Source organism: Saccoglossus kowalevskii, chromosome 17 (genome assembly GCF_978046115.1).
Source record: "Saccoglossus kowalevskii chromosome 17, keSacKowa6.1, whole genome shotgun sequence".
In the NCBI taxonomy this organism is placed as follows: Eukaryota; Metazoa; Hemichordata; class Enteropneusta; family Harrimaniidae; genus Saccoglossus; species Saccoglossus kowalevskii.
Window position 1 is genome coordinate 26541745 of NC_140657.1, and position 21452 is coordinate 26563196.

The following is a 21452-nucleotide window of genomic DNA, read 5'->3' on the forward strand; positions in this document are numbered from 1 at the left end:
ATAAATGTGGCGCGATGTAAGAAATTGTTTTTCGATCAATATTTCCAAATCTTCTTCATAAACACTGTGTCTGATGAGTAATAATGGCGGCAGCAGTCAGTATCTGTATTGTACGTTATTATTTAAACTTATCCGAGGTCAGTTTATCATTGACAGACCTTTTATCTATTTAGAAAAAAGCTCATGGCAGATACTAACAGCGGCATACGAGTGCACGTCCTCTGCGAGTGACGTCATACTAACATAGGAAGCACCGATTTGAGTGGAACTGCCATTTGTTGTATAACTAACTTAGAAATGCGGGATGTGTTGTTTTAATTTGTTTTGTTTATGTTAATGCTATTTTAACTTTGTCAATGAATTCCAGCTTTTAACCCTGTCAGTAGAATTGAATTTGTTGAACACCAACGACACAGACATATTTTATGTAACTTTCTGGTCGTCACATCGTATTTTTATTAATGTTAAATTAAAAGGTACCTGAAATGACAGACAAAAAAGAATTAGTTGTCATAGTAATCGGACATAAAACTAGAATATTTGTTCTATTGGTCAAAGGCTGAGCACGCACTAGCTAGCTTGTTCACACTAGTTAATTTCTTTGCAGACTTCCTGTGACATCTATATACCTGCAGTAGGTAATACTAGCATGGGGTAAAACGCGGGAAGCGTTAATGTATTGACTAAATTAGCCACTTTTGTGTTGTGAATATCTGTAACCAATACAACATTTAGGGGTATGATAAGCAGCCTAATCGACATATGAGAATATTACATCTTGTGTACGATGCAAGTTGATTTTTTTAACAGTGGCACGTTTGGAAACATACCAACTGTATATACTGTGGACTGGTAAGATTTTATAGGTGTTTTAAATATTTGCACAGAGGCGGAGGTTTCGTACTGCAAGTCAAGGAAACGGACGCATGAATATCAAAGCTACAATGCGCCAAATGCGCCAAATACAGGGTCAGTGGTAGTCTGCATACACAGTTTGACCAACTAGTTTTTTCTTTACTTGGCCACATACCGAAGAAAATTCTGTCAGTGTGAACTATGGAAAAGCTGCATAAAAATAATATGCAACACAGCACAACATTTTGTTGTCACATATTACGCCAACTTGGATTGGGCATATGCATTTTTATGCGAGGTGAAATACTCGGCTTCTCGGTCAAATCCTACACGGCTTCTTGGTGGATTATGTTTACATCGCTCCCGCAAAAACCACTAAAACTACTGAAAGCACACAAGGACCTAGTTTCAATATACAACCTACCGACAATTAATAAGTATGATTCTGATATTGTGTTGATCCATTTACAAATAAGAAAAGATGCACATTTGCGACTAAAGAAAAAAGAAGTTTAAATGTTTGAAGTCTTTTAATTTAAAATCAATGTTGTTGAATTTCACAGACATTGTTGGGCTTGGTTTGCGTATTTCGTGGTAAATATTTGTTTCTTCATATGAAAACGAGCAACTTTCTCACTAACAGAAACTAGCAAGTAACTGAAAAACAAAAGCAGAACCGGTTTGGAAAAAAGTTGAGATCAATTTCTTTATTATTATTTTTATGAGGTATAAAATTACATCCAAGGTATTGTCCAGCAGGTGTTATTAAATATAATACTAATTACATATAGCTATATATTAGTGAAAGTATCATTAAACGCTTTTACATCAGAGCGCTTCCAACGTAATGATGGAATTCTTCCCTCAGGCTGGTGGTCCAACCGTAATCACCCAAAAAATTTTATTATCGGATCTCTACGGATTAGTCCGGCAAAATATCTATCGTTTTTGATACGTTCAAATATCTTAAAAGTATATCAACAATATATTAATAAGTATAAAAACTCATTATTGAATTTTAGAAAACAAATTGAAAAAAAAAATCAAGAAATTGTCTATTACAGGCTGGAACGATTTTCAATATTGGCAATTGTTACATTTCCCAGGTTTCTTCATGACTATTCGGCCACTAGTCAATGTTTTGCAGGGACTTGAAAGAAAGTGCTTTTATTAACTACGCGCTAGTGATTGGAGGAAAAATCAGATTTAATTGTCGTAAAATGAAAAATTATTTACATTACTTTTCATTGACTTTATAAATTTAAAGTGATCTTCAGTGGAACAATATATAGACCGTAAAAAGGCACATATGATAATTGTTTTTTTAAAAACAAACGGGGAGCGTTCGTGTCATGATACCATAGATACATGACCAACAGCATACTTTCAACAATGGCATTCTGCTTGTGTTTAAATGTATTCATGACTGGTTAAGTTTTCTTGTTTTTATGTGTTACTTTTCCTAATTGTCTGTTTGTTGTGTGACAATAAAAAAATCAACCTTATATGTTTTGTTATATTCAAACCCGTGACAGGTATATGTGAAACCAGACAGCTGCCGGCATATTAATGAGGCTATATGTCACCATCATTCACAACTAACAACAAAAAGCCCAGTACGGCACTGGAGTATATATTTCCCACCAGTGCACGAACCTCGCGCATTAATACGGTTGATAATTGCAGTGTGTGGAAAACTATGACATATTCTGAGGCGAGTCCCATAATGCTCAGCGAATGCTGGTACCCGGAACACTCTCCATCCCAGAGTTCTTAGCGCAGGCAGTGATTTGAAGAAGCGCCACCTTGCGTGGAGAGCGTACCCGGAAGTGAGTTCACTTGAAGATTGAGATCTGTCTGTCCGTTTCATTATTGACACCCCTCTTCTCGGGGTTTCATTTATAGCCATCTGAAAACGCAGATTGGGGGTTATGTTTGGACCAATGGACACATTTCATGATCGCAGCAAAATAGGTCAAAGTTCACAATGCAGTCGAATGTGCAAAGCAATTCGCCGATAACCGTGGACTCACTGTCGTAAGTTACTAAATGAAATTGTTTACCAGTATAACCGTACCCTGTCCCAGGGGCTCATATGTTTGCTTCGTTCGTCTTTTTTCAGCAGCAGTCGGGTGAACGAAATCCTGGAGTGTGAATCTCTGAAGAGCTAGTAACAAAAATGAACTGACAATTGATTAGAACGCAATTTGTATAAATATTCATATAATCAAACGTCTGGCGTATAAATCTAGTCTAAAACATCAAAATATATGTCAGTAACATCCAAGCAAGTATGTGAACCCATGTGTACGTGTTTTCACATAATTCCGTCTCAATGGGTCTGTTATGTAGTACGTTTAAACATCCTCCATGTTTCACGAGTTTTGAAAAGGGGCGTTGTTTCCTGTATATGCAAATAACTCACGATGGAATGGGCTCATTGTCTTTACCATTATTTTATGCGTTTTGTGTGCATTGTCGAGTCATTGACCTTTCCTGAAAATCTATTCTTGGATATTTTGGTTTTATCATGATGTATTCTTGTGGTAATGCAATAATTAAAGCATAACTGTTTTAGTTCCTAGTTATATAATCTCGATTACCACTTATTTCTTACTAGATTTTTGGAATTTAAAGAAGTTCAATTATGCGTGGCCAACAGAAGAACATTCTGCCTTGTTTCGAAGCTTCCTCCCAGAAGACCTTGAAGACGAGTTGAAGAATTCTTCAATTCCTGTGAAAAATTTTATATTTGTACAAGTGGTTAATAACACCCTAGATGAAAATTGTAAGTCGGGTCATATTTGAATTGTCGTACGTCATTATCTGTTAACTGTCAATATATTAGTTAAATATTCCATTTCATACATTTTCCAGGATGTGATAAGTGCATATACTAGAGTAAATAGTATAGGATCTTTGTTAAGCTTTGCTTTATTTATTTAAGTTTATATTTCTTTCATTCTTTGAATGCCATAATCAGCATATCACCCACTTTCATGTATTTTTCTACAATATCCATAAATGTTCAAAATTTGTGAAACAAACCATGCAGGTTTTTTACCATCTTTCGATTTCGAATAAAATGATGCAGCATAATGTTTCAATATAGTATTATATGTATTCTTTCACAGAGAAATTTCTTAACGAATACAAAACTACTGTAAAATACTTTATTTTAGCTGGAATTAATTTTTGCTAAAAAGAATTTTTGGGTGGATTTGTATGGAATTTATTTTCACTGATTTTCGACAAGTTGAATGTGAAATATAGGAAAAAATGTATATTCGCTGGATTTTATTTTCACTGAATCATTCCTTCAGCGAAAATAGCAAAAATTAATTCCAAGCGAAAATAAAGTATTTTACTGTATGCAGACTGACTATGTATGGATCATCTTTTGAAAATTGTGACAAAATTCAGCCTTTGCATTCCTAGGATCAAAACTCTCAGAAATCCTACCCACCAAATGCCCCTCGACGCATGCAATATATTAATATATTTATGTTAATGTAAAACAACATATTTATGTTATTATTATTTCAGACTGGATCTTTGATTTAGCCCGTAAGCACAGCAGTATAGTTGGAGTTGTGGGATGGGTAGATTTATCAAAACCCGATGAGGTAAGCATTTGTTTCATTCCAATAACCAATGTTGCATTATTTTCTCACTGTTTACTCAGCAACCACTGGATAATAACATGGTGTTAATAAAATAAACATAATGCCAGATAAAACAGCGATTACTAGTATTTGTTTTGGGTCAGTAGTCATGTTGCAGAAAAAAACAGAAATTCTCCAGGGCTATGCATTCGTTGTTTCAATTTGCTGTGGTCTTTAGGACCAGAGGCGAGTCTTTGTGAATCAACAAGCGTTTGAATACTATTCAAAGGGGTGAGCGAAGGGATTTGAACACACAATTAAATGAGAAATCAAAACAATCGCCTCCTTTCAGACATGAAAAACATCAAAATTGGATTATTTATATATATGTATAAGTATATCCCACATCCGCATAAATTCATACTATCAACTATTTCCAATACCCAAATACATCTATATAAATTCTCTCTGAATAAAACTTTATTTACAATAGTTTATACAAGACATAATAACATTAACATATCTTGTCAACTGATTTATGTTTACCGGTATTTGTGATTTATGCTGTAAGCAAGCAAAGAAATAAAAACATATTTTCTGCAGGGAATCGGGCACCTCTGTCACATCTAACCTTCTTGGTTGGTTTAAGATACATCACAGAGTTCGAAGATTCTGATTGGTTGGGGCGGCCTGAAGTACACAAAAGCTTGTCAATTATAGAGAACAGAGGTTTAACCTTTGACCTGCTCATCAGGTAGTTTTCATTGTGTCACAGTTACGCCGATTGGGGGTAGGTAAAATTTGTGGAACTCTAAAATGTACTGCTACAAATATTACCAGTTATTGTAGATAACTGTCAATGGTCATTCAGAATAAACTGAAAAGTCGTGGAAGTAACCCCCAGTCGGCTTTTACTTTCTGTTTAATATACTTTAAACACAGATGGCCGTCGAGATCTCATTGATAACGAACATGCAACGATACATGTTTTTTGCCCAATAAATAGTGGTCCATTCTTTTACCTCAGCTAAGGAGAACGTATGTAAATAATACGTGTTGTGTGTTCGGGTAAATTTGTATTGGTCGCTTGCAATGCTAGATGTCTAGTTCACCCTGACGTCATACTGACGCGTGACTAGTTTTGTTTCCATTGTCGATACAGACCACCTCATAAATCACGCTACGCAGCAGAGTTAGCTGAAAAGTTCCCAAGACTGAAACTGATGATTGACCACATTGGGAAACCGGACATTAAAGATGGGAAGTACATAGACGAGTGGAAACAGCATATCAGCCAGGCGGCAAAGTATCCCAATGTATACTGTAAATTGTAAGTTTGTGAATGACACAGCGTGGCGTTACATTCCACGATACAATCGACGTATGCGTAGAATGATGTAATCTTTAAAATGACGTTAGGCTTTATTTGCTCCATGTTTAATATAGTAGGCCAATGAATGTAGCTACGTATTGCAACCATAGTTTAATTTCAACCAATGACTTTGAGATTCTGTTTCACGTGCACAAACAAGTACATGATACACACAACTAAATTGCAACTAAAAACATTAAGCTAGCTTCTTGTTCACGTGGCGTGAAACTAATTCATCCTAATATCTAACAGATGGTTATATTGGTTAGGGCAATATGAAAAAAACTGCTATTTTATGCTATTCTGTTGTATTCAACCCTGAATAAAACACTTGTCACTGACTTTATTTTTGCACAGAAATTGCTGAAACCTCCATCAATATGACAATTTTAAAGCCATTTTTCTGTTGTGTAAACTTCTCCCACCATATGTTTAACATAGAGTTACATTGGAATAGTTCCAGCATTCATTTTTCAGCGGTTTTCTCAATCAAATATTTTATTTTGGTAAGCACAATCGACAGTTGATGACTTGTCCCCCTGTCTTGAGAAGCAAAAATAAGTTGTTAGCTTTTTTCAGGCAATTTTCAAGCCTCAACTCATCACAGTCGTTGGCGGCGTACTTGAGGAACTCAGTGCCCGTGAGTGAGTGTGGCTTGATAAGTAGAGTCTCTGCCTGCGACAGCCATGTACTTGTTGTGATCGAGAGTTATATTACTAGTACTCAATGGTCGTTTTGTTTTCTAGACTGGTGAGATTTTTTTTCTTCTATTTTAATCTCATATTTTAGATCTGGGCTGGTGACTGAGGCTGATTTGGATACATGGAAGTCACATGATTTAAAGCCTTACGTTAAGGTGAGTAATATTACTATAGTATAAAGTGTGCGGAGTTTGGGTACAAAGAGTTTAAAACTTTGCACTATATTTTGTTTGATTCATATAATGAAGGATGTGTGTAAACAAATCGTTAGTACATGCACTGAAAATTGAGTAGTGGTCATAAGACTGATTTCGTTTGTTTTTATTTAACGTAGGCTTATATGGTTTCACATATGCTGGGACCAAAAAAATATATTGCCATACACATTTGATAACAACCTATCATATTATGGATACCACGGAAAGATTCCATCAACATTTAAGCAATGATCTAAACTTAGATTTTCTCTGCTGGATCTTTTTTAGCTCCGCTGTCGACTTTGTCGAGCGGAGCTTATCATATGAGTGATTGTCCGTCGTCGTCGTCCGTCTCCGTCGTCCGTCTCAATGTTTTATTTTTTCGACTTCTTCTTGAAAACTACAAGCCTGAATGCTTTGATACTTGGTGTATATGTACCTTGGGTAGACTTCTCTCAGATTTGTTCATTTCATGATGATATCTTTAATTCTCTAATTTTGGTGAATATTTTTGTCATTTTTGGTGAAAAGTGATATTTTCGACTTCTTGTTGAAAACCGCAAGTCCAATTGCTTTGATATTACATATATAAGTACTACCTGTCGACCTCTCTCAGATTTGTTCATTTTGTAATGATATCTTCAATTCTCTAATTTTGGTGAATATTTTTGTAATTTTTGGTAAAAAGTGATATTTTCGACTTCTTGTTGAAAACCGCAAGTCCAATTGCTTTGACATTACATATATAGGTACTACATGTGGACCTCTCTCAGATTTGTTCATTTTGTAATGATATCTTTAATTCTCTAATTTTGGTGAATATTTTTGTAATTTTTGGTAAAAAGTGATATTTTCGACTTCTTGTTGAAAACCGCAAGTCCAATTGCTTTGATATTACATATATAGGTACTACATGTGGACCTCTCTCAGATTTCTTCATTTTGTAATGATATCTTTAATTCTCTAATTTCGGTGAATATTTTTGTAATTTTTGGTAAAAAGTGATATTTTCGACTTCTTGTTGAAAACCGCAAGTCCAATTGCTTTGATATTACATATATAGGTACTACATGTGGACCTCTCTCAGATTTGTTCATTTTGTAATGATATCTTTAATTCTCTAATTTCGGTGAATATTTTTGTCATTTTTGGTAAAAAGTGATATTTTCGACTTCTTGTTGAAAACCGCAAGTCCAATTGCTTTGATATATTATACATATAGGTACTACATGTGGACCTCTCTCAGATTTGTTCATTTTCTAATGATATCTTCTGTTCTTTAATTGCCATGTGCATTGCTAACAGCGGAGCTATCTCAGCCGACAGGCTGCTTGTTTCATAGGCGATGGGAATTTACGGACAATACACCCCACGTAATAAATTTGTGATTTTAATAAGGTACTATCGCAAAAGTTACATAATACAAAATAACAAATGCTTCTATTCAATATTTCATGTCTCATTATTCATTCTCTTTATAGTTTTGTTTGGATTGTTTCGGTGCAAGACGATGTGTGTTTGGAAGCGACTACCCCGTGTTTAGAATGGCCAACACTACATACGAGGGGGTTTATACAGCGCTACAAGAATGTCTCGACGGATGCACAGAAGAAGAAAAGAGGGCTATCTGGGGTGAAAATGCTGTGGAATTCTACAATATCAAAGTACCCCTTAATTACTAACAATGTAGATATGCATGTTTAAACTGACCAATGTACGGCAAATTACAACATGTTATATATTATAAAATGTAGATATTCATGGTCTTTTATAGTTTCCTTATTTAAATACAATGAAATATATACCGGTTATTCCTTTTTGTCAAAACTGGAAAATAGATATTCAATTAATAAGATACAAATAATTGTTTTTCGTTTAATAACGTAGTATTAAAACGAAATGTCGCCACTTTTTAATCGGTGTTAACAATAATGTGAATACAAAGACAGTTCTTGGTGAATGTAGGAGGCTATCATTATGTTGTGCATAATTCAAGAATTGCATTTAATTGGTTATTGAACCAAATTAGTGCGTATGAAAAATACTCAATATCTCAAAACGTGTTATATTACTAGTACGTTAAAAAAAATGGATGAATGCGGTAGAACACCGTGGGTTTCCTGTATTGCGAATATGCTTTTCAGATATGGTTTCAGTACAGCCTGGCTCGAGCAGTAGGTCGATGACCCTATTCATATTTGTGAGCTATTCTTTTTAAGAATAAGCTATTTGCATGGTCCATTAACGCAATTGCATAAAATATGTACTTATGTTACAATCAAGTCAGCTCTGGAATCTGAGAAATATTTATCATGTTTATCTAACATGTATTTTAAAAACATATAATAGTTAGTTTCGGTGTTTTTAGGGATGTAATTAATATAAAAATTGACAGGCCTAGATGATTACTAAAGGAGAACAGATGTTGCATATTTTGTAAAAGTATTTTTACGTACGTGGTGGGGGAATTTTACTTTTTTTTCTAAAAATGCCTTATGCATCACAATAACATGCAGAAATGCTGTTTTGCCTCATTCTTTATACATAAATTGCAATATATCGATATTTATAACCTTGATATCTTCCAAAATTACACATTAGATGGTCTTATTTCTATATAATACATATCAATGAAAAATAATAAACGTTATTCTGTTACCCAATAATTGTCACTTGTATTGTATGATGGCTAAGACCCTTTACCGCAAATAAAGAAATAAAATATATACAAGCTAAAAATAAGGTGCCAATGAAGTGCAATATTAACAGCAATTATTTAAGATACTTTGTGTAATATTATTTAAATTAATATTTCTAATTTAGAGTCAGAAATATATAGCTGAATTCAACTTATAATAAAATGTAGTGCTTGGCATCATCTTTTGAGGCATGTGGATTAATCAAAATTCGGTTCCTCTCGACATGTCTTGAATTAGAGTTATTGTCTTTATGGGTTTTCTTTTATCTCATCTTCTTAAAGTTTAATGTGAAAAAGAAGTCTCCATCTTCCTCCATCAAACACAATTAAACTGAGAGCCTGTGAGGGCGCTATAAGCTGATCATTGACATTCAATTAAAAACTGAATTCGGGACGAAAAAGAACTAAAAAAAAACATATGTTCCATTCCAGTTCATCGCTGTCTCCGCTTTCTTGTTTCACCTCGGGTCCAAAGAGCCGCTTGCCGTGTATTGCGGTTTTGTTTTAAATGCCTCGATACCTGGCCACTGAGGTAAATGTATATAGACTGAACAGCCAGATGAGGGCACGACTAGAAATCAAGTCCAGTTGCAACACAAATCATATTCTATGTTTGAGACTATATAACATCACCGCTGATGTTATATAGTCTCAATCGCTGTTTTTACTATTCGTGATTGAACCATTTTCCAAGCCACTGTTACTGTTTCGCTTGTGCGTGTGATGAATATTTTTTTATATTTATTATACATGGGACATTTATTGGAACGTTTTGTGTTATTTTGGCTAGAATGAGTAGCAATGACGTCATTCATTGATTGATTTGATGACATTCTTCAATACGTCATAGAAATTAACTTTGTTACGTCCACGGTGCTATTGTCATAACAAAATGCCATTGTTGTCATGTCAACGGTGTTACACCAACAGTGACTTTGACATGTCGACAATTTAGATTTGTTAATATGTGGTTTTAAAAAAAAAATAACTACTTTAAACGAACGTTTTCCAAGGGTTTATTAAAAGCCTCGCCCATATTATGATGATGCAGTGGATATGAGGTGCACTCGGCGCCTAGGGTCAACGACCACTTATTGGAGTTCAACTCTGATCGCCTACCAATCCTGGGTCGATGCAATTATTAGACGGTCATTACATTATATTCATTACATTATATAATATTCAGAGACAAGGGGGGGGGGGGTCTTGGTAAAACTCGCGTATGCAATCTTGAAAGATAAAAACGCACAACGTAATTTCCAAAAAGTAGCACCTTCCAGCGAGGAGACCCAATTTAATCTTACTATTAGTAGTGAAAGCGATAAGTAAACAAAAAAAACGTAAATTCAGCCTTACTGGTTTTACCTACTAGATGTTGCAATGTTAAACGTCGTAGACGTATTTTGATTACAACTATAGGAATAACAGTTTCCAGTGATCAGCTCATGAGATCAGATACAAGAAACTAACAAACTTAATTATACTACATGTAGTATATTATCCTAACAATGTGCAAACAGTATGGTTTGAAGGGCATTAGAGAAATCAGGTCATTTCGTACAACATGCTGTCAATAGTTGTATGTGATGCTTAAATCTTTTCAACATATACATCTGTGTAAACGACCTGCGGTTCGCATGTTCATTTGTGGCGTGGTAGTCACGATATCCCTTAGTACTCAGGCTATTATAACCTGACAGTCATCAAACGAGACACGACTGCACTCAAAATTTAATGGCAGCATACTGTCACAATGGTTCTTAGTTTTATTATTGCAATTGATATGCCCAATAACTAGATCGTAACTAGGTGTTTCATTTCATTGGCAACGCTTTTCCACGCGAAGCAAATCGGGAGCTGATTTCACAAAATTACCAAAACAACATAGAACATTAACCAATAGCAAATGAGAATTTTTTTTTGTTAGTTTACTCTCAATATCGATTGTTATTATTTAAATCACGTGACATTTATATCATAGGTGTGCGGTTATCCGTGCTAATGGGGGAATTCATCATTTTGTATTCTTGGAACACTACAGCAATAAAGTTTTAGAGCCTACTTGTGTTTCCTAAGTCAATAACAATTTCGAGTCAAGGAGAAGCTATACTTACAAGATTGTACTTGTCAGACCAATCAGAAAATGGCTTGTTTGCTGACATCCTTTTTTTTTTTGACGTATTAAATTCAGCCTACATTGAGATCACGTCATGCTAAAAGAAAAAAAAACACATTCTGTACCCAACACGTGCTTCAAACACAACCAATTGAATGGTTGAACCACCGAACTCGGCCTGACAGATTATACAAATGTAGTTGTGCGTTCCAGTCTTAAATTTATGCAAAATTGGATGCCAACAGGTGCGTCCATTGAACTCACTGTTCGATTACGTAGCGTCGGGCACCGGGGTCGGGCAGCCACGTGGCGTCGGGCAGCATCAGTTTTTCTGCCAAAATCATTGTAAAGCTTACCGAATGTTGTTCCCAACTTGAATGCGCACCGACGCCGTTGCTGCCCATGCAATCTGTCTTTACTCGACTAAAGTCGGGTACGCAACGCAGTCTTCATTAAAAGAAAAAAAATGTACGTTTAAGTAGTATAATTTGAAATCAATAATAGCATTTAGAAGAATATCTTGCTTCGCGGCCAAAAATGTCTGAAGATTCCCCTGTAACATTCGCTGGCAACAAACACTAGAATGCCACGGGGGTATTGTTATATTTTATAAACGCCACCATGAACCGTGTTTAGTGTGTAACTTCATAATGTTTTGTGTTTAGCTCAACCTTGAACCTGGAAGGAGGTGTGAATTTCTCTCTACTAGAGCGTGCCAGACTCGGGTACCTAACTTAAACTCATCCCCCAAGAGATCTTCCCGGGTCTCCTATCTGTATTTGTTAAAATGCCGTATTTCTTATGCAAAATGCAGCTATGCGACTAAGGGCATAGAAAATAGTACGATGTAATCGACCTACGAAAGTTTACATTCGGCATCATATACCGCTGCGTTCCTGTACCAGAAATGTACCCTGTGATCTCATTTTCGTACCTTCAAACAAATTACCGTTGAGGGCAGCATACAGCTAGTGAAAAGCGTTCACCTGCTTCATTAATTACGGCTTGGTGCGTTATGGCACTCGAGACAGGAAACAGTCAACCAGAAGACGTTACACATCACGCCTGAAGCGTCAATAAACTAATAAATTAAGCCTACTCTTGAGCGTGTTCTGTAGAGATAGAGTTAATATATTTAGGACATAGTGTTTTTATGTGTAGTCTTAAAAACAAGTTTTAATCAAAAAAAGTTCATAAAAAAAAGTGCATTTGGTCATAAATCGAACACCGCATCAGTTTATAGGTTAACAACCATGAAGTAGACAAAGTTATTACATTAACATTTAACATTTTATTTACGCGCATGTTTTAGGTTGAATGTAATTACTCAAGATACCAACACACGTTTCATCGGCACTCTAAATACTAGTAGGTACGTACCATTAAAACAAATTATCGGAAGATACTATTACGTTACCGTATGGTGCAAATACAGTTTATTTCGTGGCTGTTGTGAAACATAGTAAATGGCTTGGTAGTTGACCTTTACAGTTTTAAAAGGCTACCGTTTCAGTCGCTAAATATAAATATACTTGCCAGGAAATGTAACCTTTCAGAGAAATACGAAAGCTCCAGACAGCTGTCTCATTGATTCTTTCGGTTCAAGGTAGAATGCGATTCGGGAGTTTTTGTACATGTGTACATCATGATATTTTAGCGAACATGGCTGTAGCAATATTTTGTGTCAAAATCTGTCTAAAAATATTTGTCTTAGTATTAGTGAACAGCATGTGATTGTTTTATTACTGTCAATCTGTTTTTTGAGAAAAAAAAAAACAGTACAATAATATGCACAAAATGCAGCTACTTCAGCAGCAGTTTCCATAGACCACAATAAAAAACATTTTCCACTTAAAATATTGTATTTTTTAAAAATATTTATAAATACTAGACCCTGTATGTTCATTCCATTCTCTCCATCCTCGTGACATGAAATATCAGTCAATATGTAAAAATTGAGAAAATGGCAATATTTGTACTTCTGTGTAACATTCTACCTTAAAGGGCGGGGTTACGACAGGACACGTGTTCGCTCGCCATGTCATTAGAGGTATAGTCACAGTGATAACAGGATTGTCTTATATATCTGTAAACATTAATAATGCAGCTCAAATACCGTATTTGATTCCCTAAAAGCGCATCTCCAATAAAATTGCATATACCCCCCGCTAAATTGTGTACACTGAATCATTAAAACATTACTTATATTGACAGTAGAATCACCTATGTAATTTTAATGAGCGCATGCGCTAATATAGCAAATGTGGTATACATATATATTAGTATTAAAGCGCGGTAGTCGTCGCGCTGCGCATGTGCGAGATATATAGGTCTCATATAAACAAAGATGGCGACTTTGACTGTTGCGCAGATCAACGAGTACGAACTGACATTTGAAGAGCGCATTGGATTGTGGGAAAATCAATGTTAATCAACACAAATGTCGAACATGCGCAGCGCGACGACTACCGCGCTTTAACGTTTTATAACGTGATATGCTTGAAGCGTATTTAATTGAAACTTTATAGAGATTTGATTTCTGTATCCTACGGTATCATCGCGTTTCATTTTCTTAAGCTGTGCATGTTTATATTGAAGCAGAGAACACACCAGTGTTGTACATAACAAGCAGACGTCTGGACCTTGGACACATAAGTAGGTCGTAACCTTGACCATGGAAACAGTAGACGAATATTCCATTTATCTGACGGGGATATTGATTAATTAGGCCTCTTTGTTTCGGAAGCTGGTCAATGGTATATAGTTCACACAGATACCAATCTTGTGTTACTCTTTGGTACGTAGGGTTGGGGGCTGATCAGATTTAAAATAGGGACATCATTTGTCAACAAGTTCAGTGATCGATTTCAACTCCGAGGAATACAAGAACATAAATGATATAAGTACGTGTTTGCCATGGCGACTGTCAACCTTCATTTATTTTCATAATCCATGTAATATTGAACTAAAATTATTTCTATGGTACCAAATGTTACATAGCATCCATTATTGACATTTACGGGAAATGACTTTTCAGCTATTCAATGGAAGGTACTAGCTCCTACCATGGCTAATTCATGCGTGTCTAATTTCGCCCTGTCATAACAGATCACTATTACATTGAACATGGAGTTAAGAATATTCTTAAATCCATGCATGGATTAAGAAATATAAAAAACCGACAACAGACTCAGCTGTGCTCCTTCAAAATTGCAATCCGACTTATAGATCAACAACACAGGTTATTGTGATCCAGAAAACTTGCCTGTACTGAATGAAGGCCACATGTCTAATCACCAAATCAAATACAATTGTCATTGATGTCATCACCCAAGGCCACTTTACTAGTTTTTAGAGTAGTAACTAATTTATATTAAAGGGTGAAATATTTGAAATCATGGGGGTGGGGTGGTGGTGGAACTAACACCAAGGCGACAGCCAACAACATGATTTTTTTTTTCATTCCCAGTGGAACACAGACTTGTTTAGATTCCACTGACTTTATAAATTTAACTTGTCAATATGACCTTTGACACATATTCCCCTAACTTAATTTTAGATTTTATTATTTTACACATCACATTGTTGTGTTCCTTGGATAGAGCAGATTCATTTTTTTTTACGCAAGCATTATATTTACTTTTGCAGATGTTCAAGTAATATAGTGACAGCACCAGTAATATAATTACATCCATTGATCAAATTGTGGATTTTGAAACTGCAATTACAGTATTTAGCAGTTAAAAGGAAATTTCAATCTTCAGAAGTGAATGATGCCGTGCGGGTCAATGTCGTAGGTGTATACATATATCACGCTATGACTGAATCCAGACAGGTGTCCATAAAAATAGTTCAGATTCCAGTTGACCCCACATTATGTATGTTAAGTCTGACGGATAAAAACAGTTGCATAACAATGTCAATTTGAACACTGCATTTCTTTACTGCTAGGAATGGTCCTGTATCAATTATTTATTTTGGAATTCATTCAAGACTAGGAAAGTTCACAAACGTCATTTCAAGACCAAGGGCAAGTTTTCCTGCTACAAAATTTCCAGACAACGACCCCCACCCCATAAAATCCCAACCACACCCACCGCACCCACCCAATGCATTTTACAGTATCCTGATATACCATTACGAAAAGTGAAATAAAACGCAAACCACGTGTCTAAAATACGATTTATTACCCGTACATACAGTCAATTCGGAATCAAGAATAAAAAGTCCAAATTAGTTACTTTTATCCAAAACAAAAAAATGGGATACATGAACAACTTATCACCAGGTAATCTGAATAAACTAAGGAGAAGCTGCAGAGAATGAAGGAGAAACACTAACAGGGTGGTCATTTATTGATAAAAAATCTCCACAAGAATGTACAATGTACCTCTACTGTGGCAAAAACAAATGAAAAACAAAGACCACCGCTATAAGTAAATCAATAGCATACAGTTGATATAAACAGTCCCCCCCCCCCCCGCACACAATTTATCGTTAAATCAATCAAAAAAATTACCAGGATAAGTAGGCTTCATATTTACATAGCTAAAAAAAAAAAAAAAAAAAAATTGTTAACTGATTTTTTTTTTTATGTCACTCCAATATTATAGATTGCCTGCACAGGGAATTGGGTGTTACACCATGATAATAATGTAACAGATAACAACAAAATTAATGAGAACTAATTAAAAGCCAGAATCGCTGGACAGAGTATCCAATCAGAATTCATGGTTCTTTCAGAGAACCAATCAGAATTCATGGTTCTTTCAGAGAACCAATCAGAATTCATGGTTCTTTCAGAGAACCAATCAGAATTCATGGTTCTTTCAGAGAACCTATCGGAATCAACAGCCTCACCAAAGCACATGCAAAATGGCTTTTCCTGAGAAACTGACCACTAATCATGTACTTGGCTGTATTTCATTTGTAATTGACACATACTGACTGTTTGAAAAAGCAATCCAACCAACAGAATTGCAATATAGCTCGCTGATTTGTAAACTAAGGTGCAATGTTGTTCGTTCAAATGCAACACCTTAATGGTATCACTATTGAGCAGCGACCTATATAAATTGTAATAATTTTGGTCTGGTTGCTTTTTCGTTCACATTAAAATACAAGCACTGTAGTCCATTGCTTTAACACAACCAATGTGCCATTGTCTGCGAGAAGTCACTAAACAAAAACTACACTCCTGTGAATCCAAGAAGAATGACACATTGCGACTGCCTCCCTCATCAAAAAAAAAAAAAAAAAAAACTACTACAAATGGAATTTTCAAAAAAGTTTACTTTTCAATGCAAAGAGAATATCTAAATATATAAAGAGATTTATCTGCAACGTATACAAGTTTTACTAACATTAATTGGCTCAGGAAACAAAAACAACTTGAAATCGAAAGTAAATGATTTAATTCATTTAGTGAAGTATAAAGATACAGCTGGGATCTACTATGGTGCAAAAAAATATAAAGCTCAAAGTATGTATGTATATATATATATATATATATATAATATATAATACAAAGGTCTATTATATTTATATTGAATATTCCACTTTTTACTGACACAAAGATAACATTGAATTTAGCGTTACATTTTGGGGGGTTACAATTTATGTTACATTTTTAAAATACAGAATGTATGGTTCACATTGGGGGAATAATCACTATCAGTAATAGTTTAAACAGATATATTGTATGCAAAAGCAGAGTTAAAACTAAAAGGGAAAAATGTGCACAAGCCAGTATCAAGATTATTAACCTTGTTTGCAAATACAATCATGAAATCAACAATTTCCATTGTCTAATAATTACAGACGTGAACAAAGTCATTTTCAATGATTCAGTATTCAATATATGCAACTCTCTGTTTATAAGTGATTCTAATAGACTAGATATAATACTCTGGAGTGCAAAATTTGAGCGGCTTTTGCTAATATACTGTAATATCAAACTTTTTTTTTTACTGCTTGTTAATTATTTCACTTTTTGAATGCCATTATTGTTCCTGCCATCAATTTGGCACATTATTATTATTTTATAATTTTTGTAAATTCGGAACAAAATAGATATACAGTGAACGGCATAAACCTGGGGTAGTTTTAGAAATATTAATTTTTACAAATCAAAATGGCTGTTAAAGACTTTAAATTGACCAATCGAGAAATGGTATTGTACCATCATCGTTTAACGAGTTATAGTTCAACTTTATCCAATCAGCAAATGCTTCATTTTGAATCGGCAGTTGCTATGTCACATGAAGGCGAGCGAGTGTATCATGAATGTAGCAATGTTAAGATCTTGAGCCAATCACTATTGAATATTTGAATTTGAAGGCTCTTAATGAATATTTACAGTTTTCCATAAATATATAGCACTTTTAGCCATTCACAATAAGGAAAATTATGCACGTTCACTTAGTGAAAGTTTGGCAAAGGATTAGCGATAAATTATCTATTTCTGTCAACAGATAACAAATTCCAGTTTATTGAACCATCTAATAAATTCCACAATAAATTGAAAGATAAATGAGTGATAGTTTAAGAAATGTAAAAACACAACCGCTTCGGCGGGTTAAAAAAAAAATTAAAACCAATCGTACATTACTAATTTCTGCTAACATGATAGACCAATGAGAGAAAAGTAAACTAATTTGAATGTTGAGGGCGCACTAACATTTTTGTGCCAAAGAGAGGCTCTGGAGGTATGTTAACCCGAATGACAATTTTGAAAATGATGTTGACTCTAAATGTAAACTAAATAAAAGTTTATACGCGAGGAAAGCGTGGTTCCTTTAACACTGAGTGCAGGCTATATACACATGTAGTGATTCACAGAATATACAAATCAGTCATTTTATCATGAAACTTTACATTTTCTTTGACAGACAAATCAACCTGAACAATTGATGATAGTTAACAGTACATTTTTAGTAGAACATTGTTTTGTTTTGTTTTTTTAAAAAAAAAAGTCCATTTCAAAACCTATACTTTTCACCCAAAGCTTGTAATTAATCTAATTCTTAATGGTTTAGGCAAAAAATACAAACAAACACTGTCACTGGAAATCTAAAAGATCATGGATCCAGCTTGTGTAAACTGTACTGTGCAGATTGCTCAAGATAATGAGCAAACTTTTTCTAATGAAACATATTTCTCGTAAATCCACACAGGAATGTTTCCTTTCTTTTGTAATAATTACAATTGTTTTAAAAACATTTTTTCAAGTTTTACTCTGAAACCCATCGACTATAAACAGTGACAGAATTTCCCTGAAAAAAGATAACTCAGGCACTTGGATTACACAGAGCTTCCACAACCAACATAATGATATCACCAAGCATGTTTTCAATTTGGCTTTAGCCCAATTCATACACATTCCTATAACAAACTCAATATAGCGCCCCCATCAGTAATATTTACAATAATTTATTGGCCAGCATTTCTACGCAACTGTGTGAAGATGTTTGGATTGTGTTTTTTTTAAATAAAGGTTTCAAGCTTACTGACGGAAGCAGGAACTGTTAGTGTTCACTTTTTGAGCAACCAATTTCACAGTTGACCTTGGCTAACAGGCGAGTATGATGCAGAACAGGGAAAAACACACAAACAGATTTACGAAAACCTCAAATGTGCAGCAATCCCACATGACACTGACGGTTTGTAAACATTTCAGAAATACGAAGCGACCAATTTAAATCAGTCATTTGTACATTGGCATGCCATCAGACATCACAAAATTCAATTCTTCGTTTAAAAAAAAAATCAACTCAAGCTACATATACAACTTACTCAAATTTGATACTAAATTATATCAACACCGTATTATGTAATCACCCCCACATAAAAATGGTACAAACCATAGTGATAGAAGTTGGTTCAAACTACTACAAACACAGGGGTGACAACTGAGCACAAGATGTGGAGGGAACACATCAAAAAGTATGGCACTGTATTTTCACTGCCAGCTCTTAGCCAGGGAAATCTTTTAACCCCTTCCACCCCTATTTAAAGTGGAATACTGCACATAATAAACCACTAGATATACACCGATTGGGGTGAACAACGATTTTGTATGACAGAAGAAACAATTTTGAGAAACTAAATTTAAAAAAAATTAATAAGCAGACATGTGTTTTATATATATATATTGTATCTTTCAATTGCTGCTTGGTGCTTCCAGCATTTCCATCAAAAACGTATCAATTGGTGTGTCACCGATCAGTTTGAAGAAAAATAAATGTTCCAGACACTTGAGGCCAATTGATCGCAGAGCTGGCAGACGGAGAAGAAGTTTGGCAAATCGACCAGGTTCATCTGGGTAAGTCTTCCTACAATATTCTTCCAGCGAAGCATAAACTTTCTCTCGTAGCTCTTCAACCTTCTGAACAGTTCCAAGATTCTTAGCATCTATAAATAATTAACACAAAAAATTGTTAACAATGACGACGACGACAACGAGAGACGCACAAGATCCCTCATGTAACCAGTCTGTACATAACATTACATGCAGTAAAACTAGAAAGCTTCAAGAAGAGTATTATTTCGATTGGCATTGCAATGAAGTGAATACTATATGTATTTTTAATTTAGACAATCAAAAGACCAATGTGAAGCAATATCTGTGATGTTTTTCCCAAACAAGATGTAACCTGGAACTGCATTTTTTGACCTGATGGGTCAAGCCTGTAGTTGACCATCAGAATGCAGTGTGGTATTGGCCCAAAGTATACATAAATATTTTGACATTAATTCAGGTGAAAAAATGTTTAAAGCGGGGGAGTCGTCACCTGCGCATGCGTCAGATGGCCATAGCGTGTCATTGTTCACAAACAAGCGTCTACCCGTGAGCCTTTGTGTTTTTAGTGTGTGTTATCGTCGCTTGGGACTCAATTCCTGTGCGTGCGCAGGTGACGACCCTCTCGCTTTAACAATTTTTGAAACATAAAATGATGCAGTATTTAACATTCGTCATGGTGATAACAGCTCATTGTCAAATCAAAGAAAGCTTAGAAAGAACTCCCATGTGCTGACAGTATTGAAGACACATTAAATATAATTCGAAATTACTTAGCTGAAAACTAATTATGCAAATCAGAAAATTAATATGACCAGATTTGAGTGTAAAACTAATGAGGTCTGCGCAATGTAACAGAAAATCTATGTCTCCAAGTTTAATTGAAATGAGATTAGAACCAAAAAATTATGAATTATTATGCTTATTAGGGAATTAATATGAACAGATTTTTACCCCAAACTAATTAGGTTTGTACATTGTCCTAGAGCATCTTTGTACTAAGTTTCATTGAAATGGAATAATTAGTACCGTGAAAACTCCAAAATTTTGACCCCTCTAAAAATTCGACCACCTATTTATTTGCCGGGTTTCGGTGTTTTATTTACCTCCAAATTTTCGACTCCACTAAAAATTGCCGACTCATTCTTATTCGAAAATTGCGACCAGTTTTAGTTTTCCCCCAAACGAAAAAAAAACTGATGTGAGCGTTCAAACGGGACCTTCCTCGAAGGCATGAATCCGGGTTTTTGAATGACTGAGAGATTTTTATTTTATTGGTAACGAAAATATATTCTAAATAAACGAAGTTTCAAATAAAAATGAACACAAAAATCTCGGCATGCTGCGTTTCTGAATTGTTGATTATTACTGTACTCAGTAGTGATTATAATAATGTACACAAAATAAATTTGTTGAATGGTTATGAAATACAAATAAAAGTCAACTTAGTTTCATCGTAAGCGAATGATTCCGGTCTCATATAAACGTTTGATGCTGTAGGATATCCGCCATGTTCTCTTAGGTCAAATAGGTCAAATCGCTAATTAACCAATCAAAAAGCTGGATGATGCCAACGTGTTCAAATTACGATAGCTTATTTAAATATGTT

General features: G+C 34.9%; 2 protein-coding genes across 3 annotated transcripts in view; one reads left to right on the forward strand and one right to left on the reverse strand.

Annotated features, from left to right (window-relative positions):
• Window positions 1-83: 83 nt before the first annotated feature.
• LOC100371093 (uncharacterized) lies at window positions 84-9396 on the forward strand. Its single transcript, XM_085491959.1, has 7 exons — window positions 84-105; window positions 3476-3643; window positions 4402-4491; window positions 5064-5214; window positions 5623-5790; window positions 6622-6688; window positions 8212-9396. The coding sequence occupies exons 1-7, from the start codon at window positions 84-86 to the stop codon at window positions 8410-8412; spliced, it is 867 nt and encodes a 288-aa protein (XP_085348085.1). The 3' UTR covers window positions 8413-9396.
• A 6314-nt stretch (window positions 9397-15710) lies between these two features.
• LOC100329058 (retinoid X receptor-like protein) overlaps window positions 15711-21452 on the reverse strand; it is a 47893-nt gene continuing 42151 nt past the window's right edge. For both annotated transcript variants that reach the window (XM_078005452.2, XM_002731651.4), the window contains exon 7: window positions 15711-19956. In XM_078005452.2, coding sequence (XP_077861578.2) covers window positions 19706-19956 — 251 coding nt within the window. In that variant the 3' untranslated portion in view covers window positions 15711-19705. The remainder of the gene's footprint in view (window positions 19957-21452) is intronic.

Bases quoted from the DNA above. Each gene is read 5' to 3' on its own strand.
- LOC100371093 (XM_085491959.1), top strand. From the start codon at position 84: ATGGCGGCAGCAGTCAGTATCT. The intron at 3,644-4,401 runs GTAAGTCGGGTC...TTATTATTTCAG, and splicing joins TAACACCCTAGATGAAAATT to ACTGGATCTTTGATTTAGCC. The intron at 5,215-5,622 runs GTAGTTTTCATT...TTGTCGATACAG, and splicing joins ACCTTTGACCTGCTCATCAG to ACCACCTCATAAATCACGCT.